Source organism: Ailuropoda melanoleuca, chromosome 1, assembly GCF_002007445.2.
Source record: "Ailuropoda melanoleuca isolate Jingjing chromosome 1, ASM200744v2, whole genome shotgun sequence".
In the NCBI taxonomy this organism is placed as follows: Eukaryota; Metazoa; Chordata; class Mammalia; order Carnivora; family Ursidae; genus Ailuropoda; species Ailuropoda melanoleuca.
In genome coordinates, this window is record NC_048218.1 from 123391483 (window position 1) to 123406184 (window position 14702).

At 40.3% G+C, this 14702-nt stretch overlaps 1 protein-coding gene and 1 gene segment (V, D, J or C); one reads left to right on the plus strand and one right to left on the minus strand.

The window, feature by feature from the left end:
- Positions 1-5432, plus strand: part of LOC105240638 — a 57080-nt gene extending 51648 nt beyond the window's left edge. Inside the window, 2 exon segments of the C gene segment in view lie at positions 2587-2622; positions 4830-5432. Of these exon segments, the coding sequence occupies positions 2587-2622; positions 4830-4972 (179 nt within the window).
- A 3002-nt stretch (positions 5433-8434) lies between these two features.
- The window catches only part of STARD3NL (STARD3 N-terminal like), a 52161-nt gene continuing 45893 nt past the window's right edge, over positions 8435-14702 (minus strand). For 3 of the 5 annotated variants that reach the window (XM_011233401.3, XM_019807016.2, XM_034666072.1), the window contains exons 8-9: positions 10352-10427; positions 8435-9200 (exon numbers count right to left, since the gene is read on the minus strand). In XM_011233401.3, the coding sequence (XP_011231703.1) occupies positions 10369-10427 (59 nt within the window). In that variant the 3' untranslated portion in view covers positions 8435-9200; positions 10352-10368. The remainder of the gene's footprint in view (positions 9201-10351; positions 10428-14702) is intronic. The other 2 variants (XM_011233395.3, XM_002913646.4) reach the window with 1 other exon arrangement.

Genomic DNA, 14702 nt, shown 5'->3' on the forward strand with positions numbered 1-14702 from the left:
TGAAGGCTGCTGAGCAAACACTATTGCGGTCCCAGTGTGCCGGGCCTGGAGGGGATGCAGGACGCACTACTGTCCCAAGGAGGAGCCCTACAGTAGAGAGAATATACTTTCCCTAAACACTCCAGGTCACTTGTGATTCAGGCATGGTGACGCAAACGAACCTCATTGGGGCAGACCCTGGTCGTATTCAGACAGTGTGGGCAGACAGCTGAATGTGCCCTGGCCCCGCTGTGATCCGGTAACTCACTAGCTCAGAAGTCAAGTCCTGAGCATGAACCTCACAGACCAAGGCCCCAGAGGGCGCATGAGAAGGAACCAGTTTGCACTTTTCCCTGTGGCTCAAAAGCCCTTGGGAAGCAGCAAGGAACAAGCACCTAACAACACATACGAAGACCTTTGCCACATACCACTCTGAACTGCTGAAGTAAATATCTTCTGGGATACTTAGTGTTTCCAACAATCACATTAGGATGGAACACTTATCTTTCCTTTCTCCTGGCATGTGATGACGAGCAAGCATTTATTCATGTTTACTGTATTTATATGTATATCCTTTCCTAAAATGACTGAATTAAGCCTACAAACAGCCCTACAGTTTTTTATTTCTACAGCTAAGAAACAGAGAGGCGGCAAATGAGCTAAGCATAAGTTTAATGTAACCACTGGGCTGAAGTCCTTTAGGTATTGATTTTTATAGTGATCAAAGAAAAGGTATACTATAGTACATTCCATCGTGATGATTACAGAAAAGGGAGAAGTTTTTATTCATGACGTGTTTAATCTGGGAATTAATTTCTGAAAGGAATGTCTCCCAAGGTCTTTTCATCGCAACCAAGCTAATGAGGCCATTTCTGTTAATGCCTTTCTACAGCAGATTTCTAGTGCTGCTTCTTATTAAGTGTTTTGCTTGTTCTTTTGGTTTTGATGAAAGCTAAAAATATATAGAACATGGAAGCCCAAATCCACGAAGCGATTTTGAAGGCATAAAACTATTTGGTTCAATTTTTCAACCAAGCTTGATTGAGAAAGAGAACCTAGGGTACACCCACAGACTTTAATTTGAATAATTGTTACCTTAATGCTTTTCAATCAATCAATGAGTGGTGGTAAGAGATTTTTATTTCTATTTTATTTCACTTCTCTTTCTCTTTTATTTCTCTCAGTAAAGCCACTGTATGGAAAAGAAAAGGACTTTTAAGACACTTTAGAGTCAGTTCTTGAGGATAATTTAACATCTAACCATGGTTATAGAAACATTTTATTTGGGGGATTTACCCCAAAGCCTCTACCTCAAACCCATTTTTTTAAAAGTGCACCAATAGAAGATTGTGTGGCGTGCATAAAATTGCACACCAGAACCACGTTTGTGTGGACAAGGACACATGAAGCAGAGAAGGATAAAACAAAACAATCTTGCCAACTCTCTCTTCCTGCATCCAATGATCAATGACCCTTTAAAGGAATTTTGTCTTTGTATGTATGTTGGGCATTTTTTTGTACACTGTAGAGAGCTACAACTCTCATGTCAGGTTGTATATGTTTGGGAAACTACAATTATTACTCGTTCTATCTTCTGTCCCTGGAAAGAAGCGCACTGAAATGCTGAGCTTCTGCAATAAAAAAAGTCATTTGCTAAGAGTAATGAAGATATCAGGAAGAGATGATGTCTGAGAGGCCACAATGGTGGAGTATGTTTGACTTTTATGGATTCTTTTACAAGGTGCTTTCCAGCTGTTCTCGCTCATCTAAACCCCCATGACTGACCTTTGAGTGCTGGCTCTCCCAGTCACTGGTATGACTCTTGGCAAGTTAATTACTCACTAAACCTTTTTTCCTTGTGTCTAACATGGAGTCCTCCAAATTCATCTCACATTAGTACTGGGGGATCCGATGAGATGCATGATGAATTTTCACATAGTGCCTCACACAGTAATAATCACTCAGTAGGAATTGGCTTTTAGTGTTGTTGTCATGTCTGCAAATAGCATCCCCACTCCAGAAAATCATGTGCAGGAGTTGGGGATACTGAGGCGTGCATTGTATGGAAAGGTAAGGGCTGCTCTCTAGCTTAGATGGAAATTGACCTAAACCAAATTCCTTCCAACATGTAAGATTCTGCTGTGGATTCTAGTGTTGGACGAATTCATTTTGGTAGCAACCTGTCATGTCAGCAGTGGGTGCCGAGGACTATATACAACTGCCACTGTTTCTGGTATTTTTCCATTCAGCAAGTATTTATAGAATGCTTACTGTGTGGTAGGCACTGCTAGGAACAATGAGCACGGAAGGAAACGAGAAAGTCTCAGACATTACTCTCCAGTTGTGAGAAAAGAAAAAAATGCATCATTCATGACCTTCAATGTCTTCATGTGCAGAAACACAATATATGAATTGACCTACTGAATTACATAGAATCAGACCAAACATTTCTGAAATTGTGGGGCTCATGTTTGTAATGGCTCTCCTCTCTGTTTACTAATTGTTATCTAGCTAGCTAGCTTCTATCTATCTATCTATCCACAACACAGATACCTGTCAAATAATGGATACGAACATTTGAATAATACTTGTTCTTATTTCTTTTAGAGCTCGCTGCTATTGATTCTGAAAAAATCGAAGATGGTAAGTGTTTGTCTGTTTGCCTCTATGTTATGCTACAGCATTTTTTTCCTCCCGATCAACTTAACTTTTGAACTCCCCTGGCTTCAGGGAGAAACCTCAGAATGGCTGGAGCTTGCAAAATAGACTAGTGGTATGTGAAGTCATGTTCACACAGTCAGTGCTGTTTGGGTGGGAGAGCACTATAAACTAGGGGTGCAATGATCTGATCTGAATTCTTTCAATATTGGACTTCATTTCTGTGGCCTCTGTTTCTCCTGACTAAGGAAACATGATATCAAGTTGCTTCTAGTGTTTTTTTAAGTCTTTGTTCTTGCTGGTAGTTAATAACATGAACAGACACTGAGAGGTTCTTGTATGGAAGGCGTTGTGCTGCTGTGAGTGAATTTTGTTTAATTCTCTTAATACTCACTGTGAAAGATCTTATTCGCATGTTACACACGAGGGCAAGGAACTGAAATTCATTCCGTCCCTTCTGCCACACCACACAGCGAGATCCGGAGCTTCAACCCAGACCATGTGAATCAGCAATTCATACACTTACTCAGTTTTCTATTCTTCCTCGATGATGTCATCATAGAGCAAGAAATCCCAAAGCTAAGGCCCTGAGACCGGTGCTCACATGGGGACAGGTTTGAATGCAGGGCTTCAAGTGCCACAGACTGGACATTAACAGCAGTCTTTTGATTATCAGTTGCATGAATATGGGTACAGTAGTTAACATTTGAATAACATGGATAATGCCTCACTCAGTTACTGAAGATATAATGTCACATACCTGGAATGTCTAACAAAGGCTATCTCATTGAGCTGAAACATTGCAAATATTAGTTTCTGGCCTTTTCTCCCCACATATGTACAAAGAATGTGATGAGGAGCACTGGCTCTAGCCCCACTGATCTGCCCTCCATGTCCAATCTCAAGGGGCCTCTGGACCTTCGCTAACATATTAGCTGGCCAAGGGCAAGAAGTCATGACCACAGCACCACTCAAGGTCCTTTCCACATCAAGGGCTAATGATTCTCCAGTTCTGACTCTTTGGACATAAATGCATAAAAGAAATTTCCGTATGAACAGGCTCAGCCTGATTGTTCATTGAGTAGCCAGTTTGTCCCACCATTGTTAGCATTAATTATTTCTTGACATCATATATTTCCCACAAAACCTCAAAGGATAATAAATGCAATTATCCTATAACATCATAGCTACAATGAGGGTTTTCAGGAAAGACAAGTGAGTGAGTTTGACTTCCTAAAGTTGCAGAGAATTTGGATTCGCCCCTTTCTTCCACTTTATTATTTTTTAAGTTTTTATTTAAATTACAGTTGGCTAACATATGGTGTAATATTAGTTTCAGGTATACAATATGGTGATTTAACACTTCCACACGTCACCCAGTGCTCATCACAACTAATGTCCTCTTAACTAAAATCTCCCACCCACCTACCTTGAACACAACCAAATTTCCATTGATAGTACCCTTGATAGGAATCTCAGCAATGCACAAGATGGAATGGCTAAGATGCTTCTAAATCAGCAATTCATCTCTACATTTACGCTTAACTGTTCATTTTCAGGTGTATTTATTGAACGTGGAGGTTCAGAGTTACCGAGTAGGTTACTGTGTTCTTGAACATTATGTTGCAGGGATAAAATCTGGCTTGTGGTACTTAGTAATTGTATGACATCAGGCAAGTTAACTTCTCTGTCCTCAATTTATTTATGAAATGGAAATGAAAATAATCTTATAGGTTATTGAAAAATTAAGATTAAAGCTTCACACAAACCTCTCAAATTAAAGGTCTGCCATTTAGTTAGTGGCTAAAGCAAATTAGCTATTACTATTACTTACAGACGTGGTAGGGGTGAAGAAATGGTAAAAGCTACTTACCACCAGTGCTTTTTTCAGGTTGACTCATTCATCTAAGACCTAACCTTACTTTTTAACATGTTGGGATGTTCTAAGTGAAATTCCCAGAGGCTGTTGTTTGACTTGATGTACAAGCTGGATTCTGAGCTGTCTTGGTGGTGGTGGTGGTGATGCTGGTGAGGGTGAGGGGATGGTGGATAGATATTTACTGCTGGCTTGTTTTGTGGTGGGGGTGTCCCTTCAACCTAGATATTCAGAAATGTATAATGTGACCCCTCTCCCATTAATAAGACCCAGTCTTTCAAAAGAACAGGTGAAACTAATAAATGATCTCTTTTAGCCACCCTGCAGCTGCAGCTCGCGAACACGTCTGCCTACTACACCTACCTCCTCCTCTTCTTCAAGACCCTGGTCTACTCCGCCATCATCGCCTTCTATCTGTTTGGGGGACCAGCGCTCTGTGGCAATGAGAAGAGTTCCTAACACAGGGCGGCACCAAGGGTCCACTTGTCTCCATTGGCTGTTGCCGATTAAAGTGTCTGCTGAGGATCTAGCGGGGCTTGCTTTGGGTTATTTCAGTTCATACGTGTCTTTTTCTCTTGTGTCATTTCCGCAGAATGGGTTTACAAACTGCTGGGCAAACAGAAACTTACACTCTGCAGCAAGAACGAATTCTGCCATGACTTGGGGAGGGGGGGGCAGGCGACCATGCACAGGGGTCTCAGCACCGCTCTCTCCTTAGTGTCCCCCAGCTCCTCAGCCACGCAGTCCCCACGCCTCTGCGCACAGCCAGCACGCAGCTTCTAGTCGTGTCCCCCGGGGCTCTTTCACCAGATGACTGCCTGGAAGCCTTTTATTCTACACATCCGGAAGCTGGCATCTTTGCTACCTGAATTTTGTACTGTTTTACAAAATAGGCACAATAAAAACAATTAAATGTCTACTTTGGCCTCTGTGTACTTTCACTTGGTGCAATCTGAGAGTGCAAGGTAAGGGACGGCATGACACCTGAGCCTTCCAATTCAGCAGCGATTGTAATAATGGTCAATTCCGCATTTCCACTTCTTTCCCTGAGATCGTCCTTATGATGCCTTCCCAAGGGGAGCCACAGCCAGTGAAGGCGCCCAGGTTACTTCTCCTTCAAAGGTCAGCAGGTTCAGATCATTTGGTTGAAGACGCTCTGGTGGTGACAGTATAACATGTCGCATGACTGGTGGGTGTGCTCAGACCTATCCCGTTTCCCGGGCACCATGTTTCCCGACCTCACAAGAACCCCATGTGAGCTGCACTGCACCGGGAAGGTAATGTGGTGGAGGGGTTAAGTGCTTGGACTCTGAACCCCAAGTGCCTGGATTGAAATCTTGGGTCTATAGCTACTTGAACTGTCTGTGCCATAATTTTCTCATCTGTAAAATGGAGTTACAGTGTGCCCTGTCTCCTGGAGCCGTGTGGGTGAGAGGAGTTAATTTTGGGGGTACACGTGAGTCCTCGGCAGCATTAGCATCTGCTGTTGGCAGCTCTGCTTTAGAAATAATAGCTAACACACCCATGCCCGTGCACACACACACACACACACACACACAAAGGTATGCCCTAAGATTTATGTGCAGTACCATAGTACCATTCACAAAGGTCCCAAATGAACTCAAAAGCCCAGTAAGAAACTCAACAAATAAACTAAATGATGTCATATGATGACTAGTATGCATCTACAAAAAACGTAGATTGTCAAAGAAATGGAAAATCAATGAGAAAGTGTTGTTGAAGAACTATGCACGGCAGGACCTTCTAAAATTCTTAAAGTACACCTTCACGTGGTTCCAAATTCAAAACACTCTAGAAACAGAACTGGGGTATCTTCCTTCAACCAGTGTCTCTACCTCCCCACCACTTAGAGGTCACGGTTCTGTTTCTTGTGCATCCTTCCAGTTTTTATGTATGCAATGTGAATGTAGTTGTAAAAAATAAATGCACATATATCGAATTTTCTTATGTAGTATACAACATACATTGTTCTGCACTTCTCATTTATACATCCTCGAGCTCTTTTTATGTCAGTATACAGACACACTTAGCTGCAAAGTATTTCACTGCTGCCTCTATACTTTATAAGATCAATTTCTTGTGATAGACCAATGGAGTATTTCTAATCTTACACTATTATAAAACATGCTGAAATCATAATATTGTTTTATGTCACTATGGACATGTGGACTGGTCATTTTGATAGTTACTGCCAACTTACCCCGATAGAGACAGCACCATTGTGCATTCCTACCACATGCAGGTTAATGTCAGGTCACTGCTGTCAAACAGCAGGATATTGCTAATTTGACATGTGAAAACAGTATTCCACTGTGGTTTGAATTTTTCTCTGATGAGGATAACCATCTTTTCATATGTTGAGTCTGTTTATATTTCTTTTTTTTGTGCAATATTCATTCAGTCCTTCGACCACAATTTCTATTGAGTAGTAATACTAACAAGTATGACACTCATTTATACATGTGTGTATCTTTTCAAACATGGGTGTAAAACAAAATGTTCAACGCACAGTCAGTAGGTGAACAATACGTGTTTATTTTTCTTCTTTTAAAGTCGAAGTTTTTCTATAGTAGAATAAAACAATGCCTCGTTTAAAATTGGGAAAGATTTTTTACTTACAATCAGCTTCAGTTTTTGTGAAACAAGGTCTGCTGGAAACCAAGTAGAGGTTCCCTTGTGGAAACGACGTAAGACCCACCACATACAAAGAAGAGGAAATTTAATTTTCAATCTCCTCCTCGATTCTCAAGAATGTGATCGGACCTCTTTAGGACAAATGCCTGGGCCTCTGCTTAGAGATTTGGACCTGTGTCTGCACATGGAAAGCACCAAGGTGCAGAGGGGAATCTAACAGATGACCGACAGCTGTGTGGGCTGATGTCACTTCCGGGGCTCCTGGGCAGTGTCTCCTGTGGCTTCCAACTCCTTAGCAACCCAACCCGGGCTGCCCTGGACGGGGAGGTGCAGAGAGGGGGAGGGTGGTGAAGCAGGAGACAGTGTGGGGGCCAGAAGGACGCTGATGTGGTCATGGTGTTCTATTTTCTCAGGCTTGTCTTGTCTATGTGCTCTGTCAAATGTGGTTGATTCGTGGAAAATGACTGAAGTCAAACCGGCCTCTACTGGTTGGGGCTCTGCAAGCAGTGACTCGGGTGTTGAAAGATGAAATAAGGACAGTTAAACCACAGCCAACTTTGCTCATCTCCAAAAGGCCACAGCTAATGGGAAGCACAGACCCATCTGCACACGCACGCTCCTGCTGTCAATCATCCTGTCAGGCTGTGGGTGGGGGTCCCCCTATTTTATACCAAGTTCATTCTAGGAGCTGCTACGTGAGTTGGGGTCGTATGACCAGGACTGTGGAGACGCTGCACCCTCAGGCCACTCTGATGACACTGTTCTGAAGGAAACAGCACGCAGACTTTAACACTAGGTGATCCCCGACATTCCACCCAGATCTGCGCTTTTCCACGGCAGGTGATTTACTGAGGCTCGGACTTTCGGTCTCATTGCATCAGTGTAGACAGGGTGACATGAGACCCGTGCCCGTGAAGCTATTAGCACAGGTAGACCGTAGACGTCACACAGCAGGTGCTTCTTTCCTCACAAGAACACACACATACGGAGGCTCTGAGTTCAACTGTGTCACTGAATGTCATAGGCTGAGTCATCTCAGTCCCTTCAGTAGAGTCAGGCTGAGCACGGCTCCTTAGAAGACATGCACATCAGGTAAGCGTGCTGGTGGTCCAGCAGAGCTGGTCTGACCCGCACAAATGGCCACTTTGCAGCCAAACCAGCACCAGTCAGTACTCACAACTGAGTTTTTCTTGAAGGACACAATGAATAAGGAAAGAAAACTAAGAGACACACTGTCTTCACATGAAGCATTGAGGGAAATAGTCATTTTGGAAAGAAAGAGTTCACAATATAATTTAGTTTATTTTAATTCAAATTAGCCACACAAAGAGAAATGATGGCAATGATTTCAGACTGTGGGTTCAAAATAAGAGTCTCACACTATTTCAGAACCATACTCCTAAGAGAAAGATGCTATTTCATCGTGAAAATAATACAAAAATGTCTGGTTATGCTGTACATGTACTCACATTCCCTCCTGGCCCCCTTTGGTAATTCCGATACTTCAAGCCAAATACATAATGCAAAACAAGAAAAATAAAATGAACCATTTTGATATGTTGGTATTTATTACTTTTTAAAATTGTACAAAGAGCGCATAAGCTTGAGTTAAAAAACACAAGGGCAATGCTGGATGTTAAAAAAGAAATACAAAAGAAATCGGAGACATGAAACAAAAAATTCCGAACTGCGACTCAAATAAAAGGATTATTTTGCTCACTAAAAAAGTGTTATTCCAATATATACAGAAGTCTTTTGATCGGGAATCCAGCACAAGACTTTGCTGCAACTCTTCATGAACAGGCCAGGCTCAGTCTCACTGAACACGGGATGGATCAGCGCATTCTCTTACCAGCCACAGGCAGGTCCTAAACGGACAATCAACGTCTATGAGGTATTACAATAAATAAATTCTTTATTAACTGTTCATTGAAGTCAGCAGTGGATGTCACCTTTCGACTTTCAATAGCAAGACACCAGCTCTGGTCCTTTTTGTTTTTCCTCCAGTGACTTTCAATGATGGATTTTCACACTTAGAAAAAGACAGAAGAACATAAAAATATTTGAGCTACAGTATAACAAAGTAAAGTCCTACACTTTTCCTTAAATTTTTATGAGAAAGTCTCTATGCTGAAGATGGGCTGTTACAGACAGAAAAAGACCTGGGTGAGGCCACACAAGATTTTATTTTAAGGCATTTTAGAACTTTACTATTCACAGACCTCCATCTCTGCTGTGTCTCAACCACTGACGCAGAAAGCAGGTCTGGAGTGTGTCGGGGCCCTGGGGGTGGAGAAACAAGGCCCACTCGCTGCCCCAGGCTGCTCTGCGGCCCAGTCCCCACCCATTCCAGCTGTTTGGCAGCTCTGAGCCGGCCACCACGTTCCTTCCGTCCTCACATAATTAGGCAGAGCTGCTGCTACTACGATTCACGGTGTGTTTCTTTGCTGGCGTTTCCGAGGCTGAAGTGTTTTCCTTGGACGATCGGAAGTGACAGAACGACATGTCCCACCTTGAGACCCATCACCTCCTGCTCAGACTGGATGACGCGTTTCACCTCGGAAGCTGCACAGCAGTGGGGGGACGTCCAGGTGCAGGGCCAGGGCAGACCCCGGTACCAGACTGGGCAGGCCTGAGTCCCAGCTCAGCTCTGCCACTTGCCAGTCGTGCCTCCTGGGACGGTCACTCACCACTCTGGTCCCACGCGCTCAGGTGTAGACAGAGACAGTGCCCCCATCCCACGGCACTGCGACCCTCATAGCACACACACCTGAACATCTGACATGGAGACATTTTAGCTAAGAAGACAAAGACGAACTCAATCTTATGTGTAGAAATTTGGGTGGTAACGAGAATTATGGTCATGGTCACTGTGTCGTGTATACAAATACTGAACTGTTATGTGGCACTCCAGAAACTTCTATAATGTTATGTGATAATTTTACATCAATAAAACAAAGAAAGAAATTTGGGAATCTGAGCTATTTTTCATTCTTTATAAATTCATACCCATGCAAAAGAATGTTAAGAAATATTACATGAATAAAACAGAACTATAAATTCATGTGACTAGGATAAATCTGGCTATATATTTGTACTCATATTATTGAATTTGACCTTGAATCTACCCAAAGAAACGATCCATATTTAGCTTCTCATGAGGCTTCACTTTTAAACACTTACTTTAACAAAAGTAGTACTCATAATTCCAAAAGTGGTTTTTCACTGTCCTGCTTTTCCTCAGCTTCTTCTTCAGATCCTACAAGGTAGGGAAAATGGAAGGAGAAAAAAAAAGGTGAACCTTATATTATTCGTACATTTGAGCCCACCATTTCCCTCTGGAATTATTTGTTTAGGAAATATGCCTGACAAAATGATACTTGTTTTCCATTGACTAGATTGTGTTAAAAATCAGGGAAAAAAATCTAGATGTCTGAGGCTAGAAAAAGTTTAAAAATTATTTCCACAAAATATCTTGTACCCACTTATATTTACACAGCTCATTACACCATGGAAAATGCACATTTTATAAAGTAAAAGCAAATGTGTAATGAAAAGAACTATATCCCATAGGATCATAATTACAAAATAAAAAACCTAGGTACTTATGTTCCAATCAGAAAGCCTATAAGAAAATAACCAGATGACTTCAATCATTTCTGGATATTCCCAAATACATACAACGGACTTTATAATTTTTAAATTATAATTTTTTAAAAAGGGTATAAATAATACCGGCAGTCCGGCCATGATTATGTGAAATTACAGACACAAAACTAGCAGGAGACAAACTGCTGTCGACACTGATGTGGAGTAGAGATTGAAGGACAGGTTCTGTGATTGCTGTTCGGTGCCCATTTTTATAAAAGGCATGTGTTACTCTCACAATCAGGGAAGGGACATAAAACAGGATCCGTGGGAAGACACGGTAGCAGGTAAGGGACAGAGCCTACTCACAGCTGCTTTACTCTGGTCAGACAATACACCTCAAATAGGACATTTTTTCTTCTGAGAATGTCTGCCTGCATTACAGCCAAGAACTACTTTGGTATAAGAGAATGAACAGCAGAAACACTTAAGATCGGGCCCCACATCTTAAGCTCATAAATATCACATGGCTCAGGTTAAGCTTGTGGTAACATAAATAGATAAAGGTACAGTGGTTGGAAGGCTTCACTTTCCACCCTATTAAATTGCCGTAAATCATAGTCACACTGTGGAGGGTTAATGCGTTCTCACTTTGAGTCTAAAGCAGACCGTCATACCAAGTCTTCCTGTTTCTAGCCTCACTTTCCAACTGACAGACTAATGGCATTTGGGTGACAAGGAGCTGACATGTCTTATAATTATTTGGGAGTCCTAAATAAAGCCAAACTTTTAATTAAAACATAGTAATATGTATGTTTTACATAAATTAAAAATAAATGCTAGCAAGGCCTTCTGGTTATGGTCAAGTGAAGTTAACAAATCTCCTTGAAAAGCAAGTATAAAACTGGGCTAGATGAACAAATCTAATCATTTCAGCAGTTGGGAAATGTCCAAAGACATACAACCATCTAGAAGTGTTTATGCTTGAAAAGCTGTAGGTAGGAAACAATAGTAATGCTCTTGCCAAGAGCTGATCCCATCTCTTCCCCACATCCCAATACTCAGCTCAATAGGTATGAAGGTTCTTCCAAGACAGGGTAGGCCGTGAGGACTGGCGGCAAAATCACACAGTTGAATGGAGCTAAGTCAGCTTAGCGTAGGGAGTGACGTGAAGGTGAGCTGACAAGCTGTGTAGTGTGCAAGCAGGAAGGCCAGGGGCTCTGCTGGTCTGTGGTTGGGGTCGTGGCTGCAGCAAGCATGTGCTTGCCTCAAGCTGTGTGCACGCTTAGCAGAGACTCAAAAGAGCCCAAGCCAGCCAAACACTCCTGGTCAATCCTCAGGCTTTGTACATATGCAGAAGAGATGTGAAAAGACTCAGCAAAGAGCACAAGCAGAGGAAAACTTGAAATTCTCTAAAATCTGAATATGCTACTCAATATATACACATAACTATTTATCAGAGGATGGAGGTCTTTTTATTTCCAGTATAATTAATGTATATTCTTGTATTAGTTTCAGGTGTACAACATAGTGATTCACCGATTCTATACATTATTCAGTGATCATCCCAATAAATGTACTCTTAATTCCCTTCACCTATTTCACCCATGTGCCCACCTACCTCCTCTCTGATAAAAAGTTTGCTCTCTAGATTTAAGACTCTAGTTTTTTGTTTTTTTTCTTTGTGTTTTTTTTTTCTTTCTTCAATTCCACAAATGAGTGAAACCATATGGTATTAGTCTTTCTCTGACTGACTTATTTCACATAACAGAGGATGGAAGTCTTATCAAGGTGCTTGAGCACAATCTCCATGCAAACACTGGCAAAACTCTGTAGACAAAGAGGTGTCCCTGAGGGAGCTAGGCTTAAAATTAAATTTAAAAAAGGAAAAACTGAGTACAGCCATCAAGAGCCACATACTGCAAGGGACTTAATTTCACAGATTTAGCCTAAGCAACCTTTTAAGCAAAAAAATAACAATAAAAGCTACCTTTTGGGGGGAAAAAAATCAGACTCTAGAGTTGCTACAATGTTTTTTTCAACAAAATATTTTTCAATTAAAAAAAAAAAAAAGAAAGGCAAAGAATCAAAAGTGTGACTATTCTTGGGGGGGGGGACCCTGGTAATTCAATAGAAACTGTCTCTGAGTGTGTCTATGTATTTTATATAGCAGACAAAGACTTCAAAGCAGCTATGATAAGTATGTTCAAGAAAGTAGAGAAAGCCATGTTTAAAGAAATAAAGGAGAGTATGACAACAATAAATGAAAAAATAGCTTCTAAAGGACAAGACAAATTACAAAAAAGAAAAGATATTTTAAAAAGTAAAACGTGGAAGAGAAAAATATAATATTTTAAGTGAAATATTCTCTAGAGGAGCTTAAGAGAATATTCAAATTAGCAGAAGAAATAATCTATGAACTTGAAGACAGAGCTGTATAAGTTAGCCAAGCTCAGTAACAAAGAAAAACACTGAAAAAAAATTGAACAGAGCTCAGGGACCAATGGGTTTCTTAAATTCCACATATCAGTGAGATTACATAATAACTGTCTTTCTCTGATTGACTTATTTCGCCTAGCGAATACCCTCTAAGTTCCAACGGGATACCATAAATGGAATGGGACTCCCAGACAGAGCAGAAAGAAAAAAAAGAATGGGAAAAATACGTGCAGAAACAATGGCCCAGACTCCTTTATAGCTAAAACGTCCAATTTTGTTGAGAAATATTAATCTACAAATCTAATAAAGAAATACCAACTAGAATATATACAAATAGATTCACCTAATAGGCAACCTGCTAAAAGCCAGGAGTGTATGAAAATAAAAAAATAACACATCAAATTTCATAAGAGATTGCTAAAGCAATGGCTAGAAGAAAATTTACAGCTTTAAAATGCCTACATCAGAAAAGAAGAAAAATCTAAAATCAATCATGGAAAGGAAGAGCAAGCTAAACTCACCCAAACAGAATAAAGGAAATAAAAACTGGAATAGAAATAACTGAAGTAGAATAGAGAAAAACAAGAGAGAAATATCAATGAAAACAAGTCAGTTTTTGAAAATAATCAAGTTTGATAAACCTCAACCAAGAGTTACAAAGAGGAAATGAGAGAAGACACAGATCCCCAAAATCTAGAAAAAAAAAAAATCACTACCAAGTCTACAGAAATTAAAAATGATTGTAAGGGAATATTATGAATCATTTATGTCAACAACTAGGTAATTTGAAGAAATGATGAATTCCTAGGAAGATACAAATTATGAAAATAGACTCAAAAAGAAATAAAAAATCTGAATACATCTATATATAATAGGTAAAGAAACTGAATTAGTAATTAGAAGTCTTCCCACAAAGATAATTCTTGTCCCAGATGGTTTCACTGATGAATCTATCAAACATTAAAAGGAGAAACAATATTAATCATTCATAAGAAGAATTCATTCAGAAAACAGTGTGTGTGGAAAGACTTTCTAATGTATTCTATGAGGTCAGCATTACTGATATTAAAGCCAAAGACATAATAAGAAAACTACAGACCAATAGGTAAAATATCATGAGCATGTATTTTTTATGTACACATATGTACAAACATTCTCCGGAAAATATAAGCAAGTAAAAAAAATAACAGTGGATCATACAACATGACCAAGTGGAATTTACCCTATATAAACAGTTGATGTGACATCCAAATATTACTTAATGTATGTCATCATATCAATTGGATATAGGATAAAAACCACATCATCTCAATAGATGCATAAAAAGCATGTGAAAAATTTAATGCTTATTCATGATAAAAACACTCAACACTAAGAATAAAAGCTAACTTCTTCACCCTGATAATGGGCATCTGTGAAAACCCACAGGTGACACCATACTTAATGTTGAAAGACTTGAATGTGTCCCCCCGAAGACCAGGAAGAAGACAAGGACATCTGCTCTTAA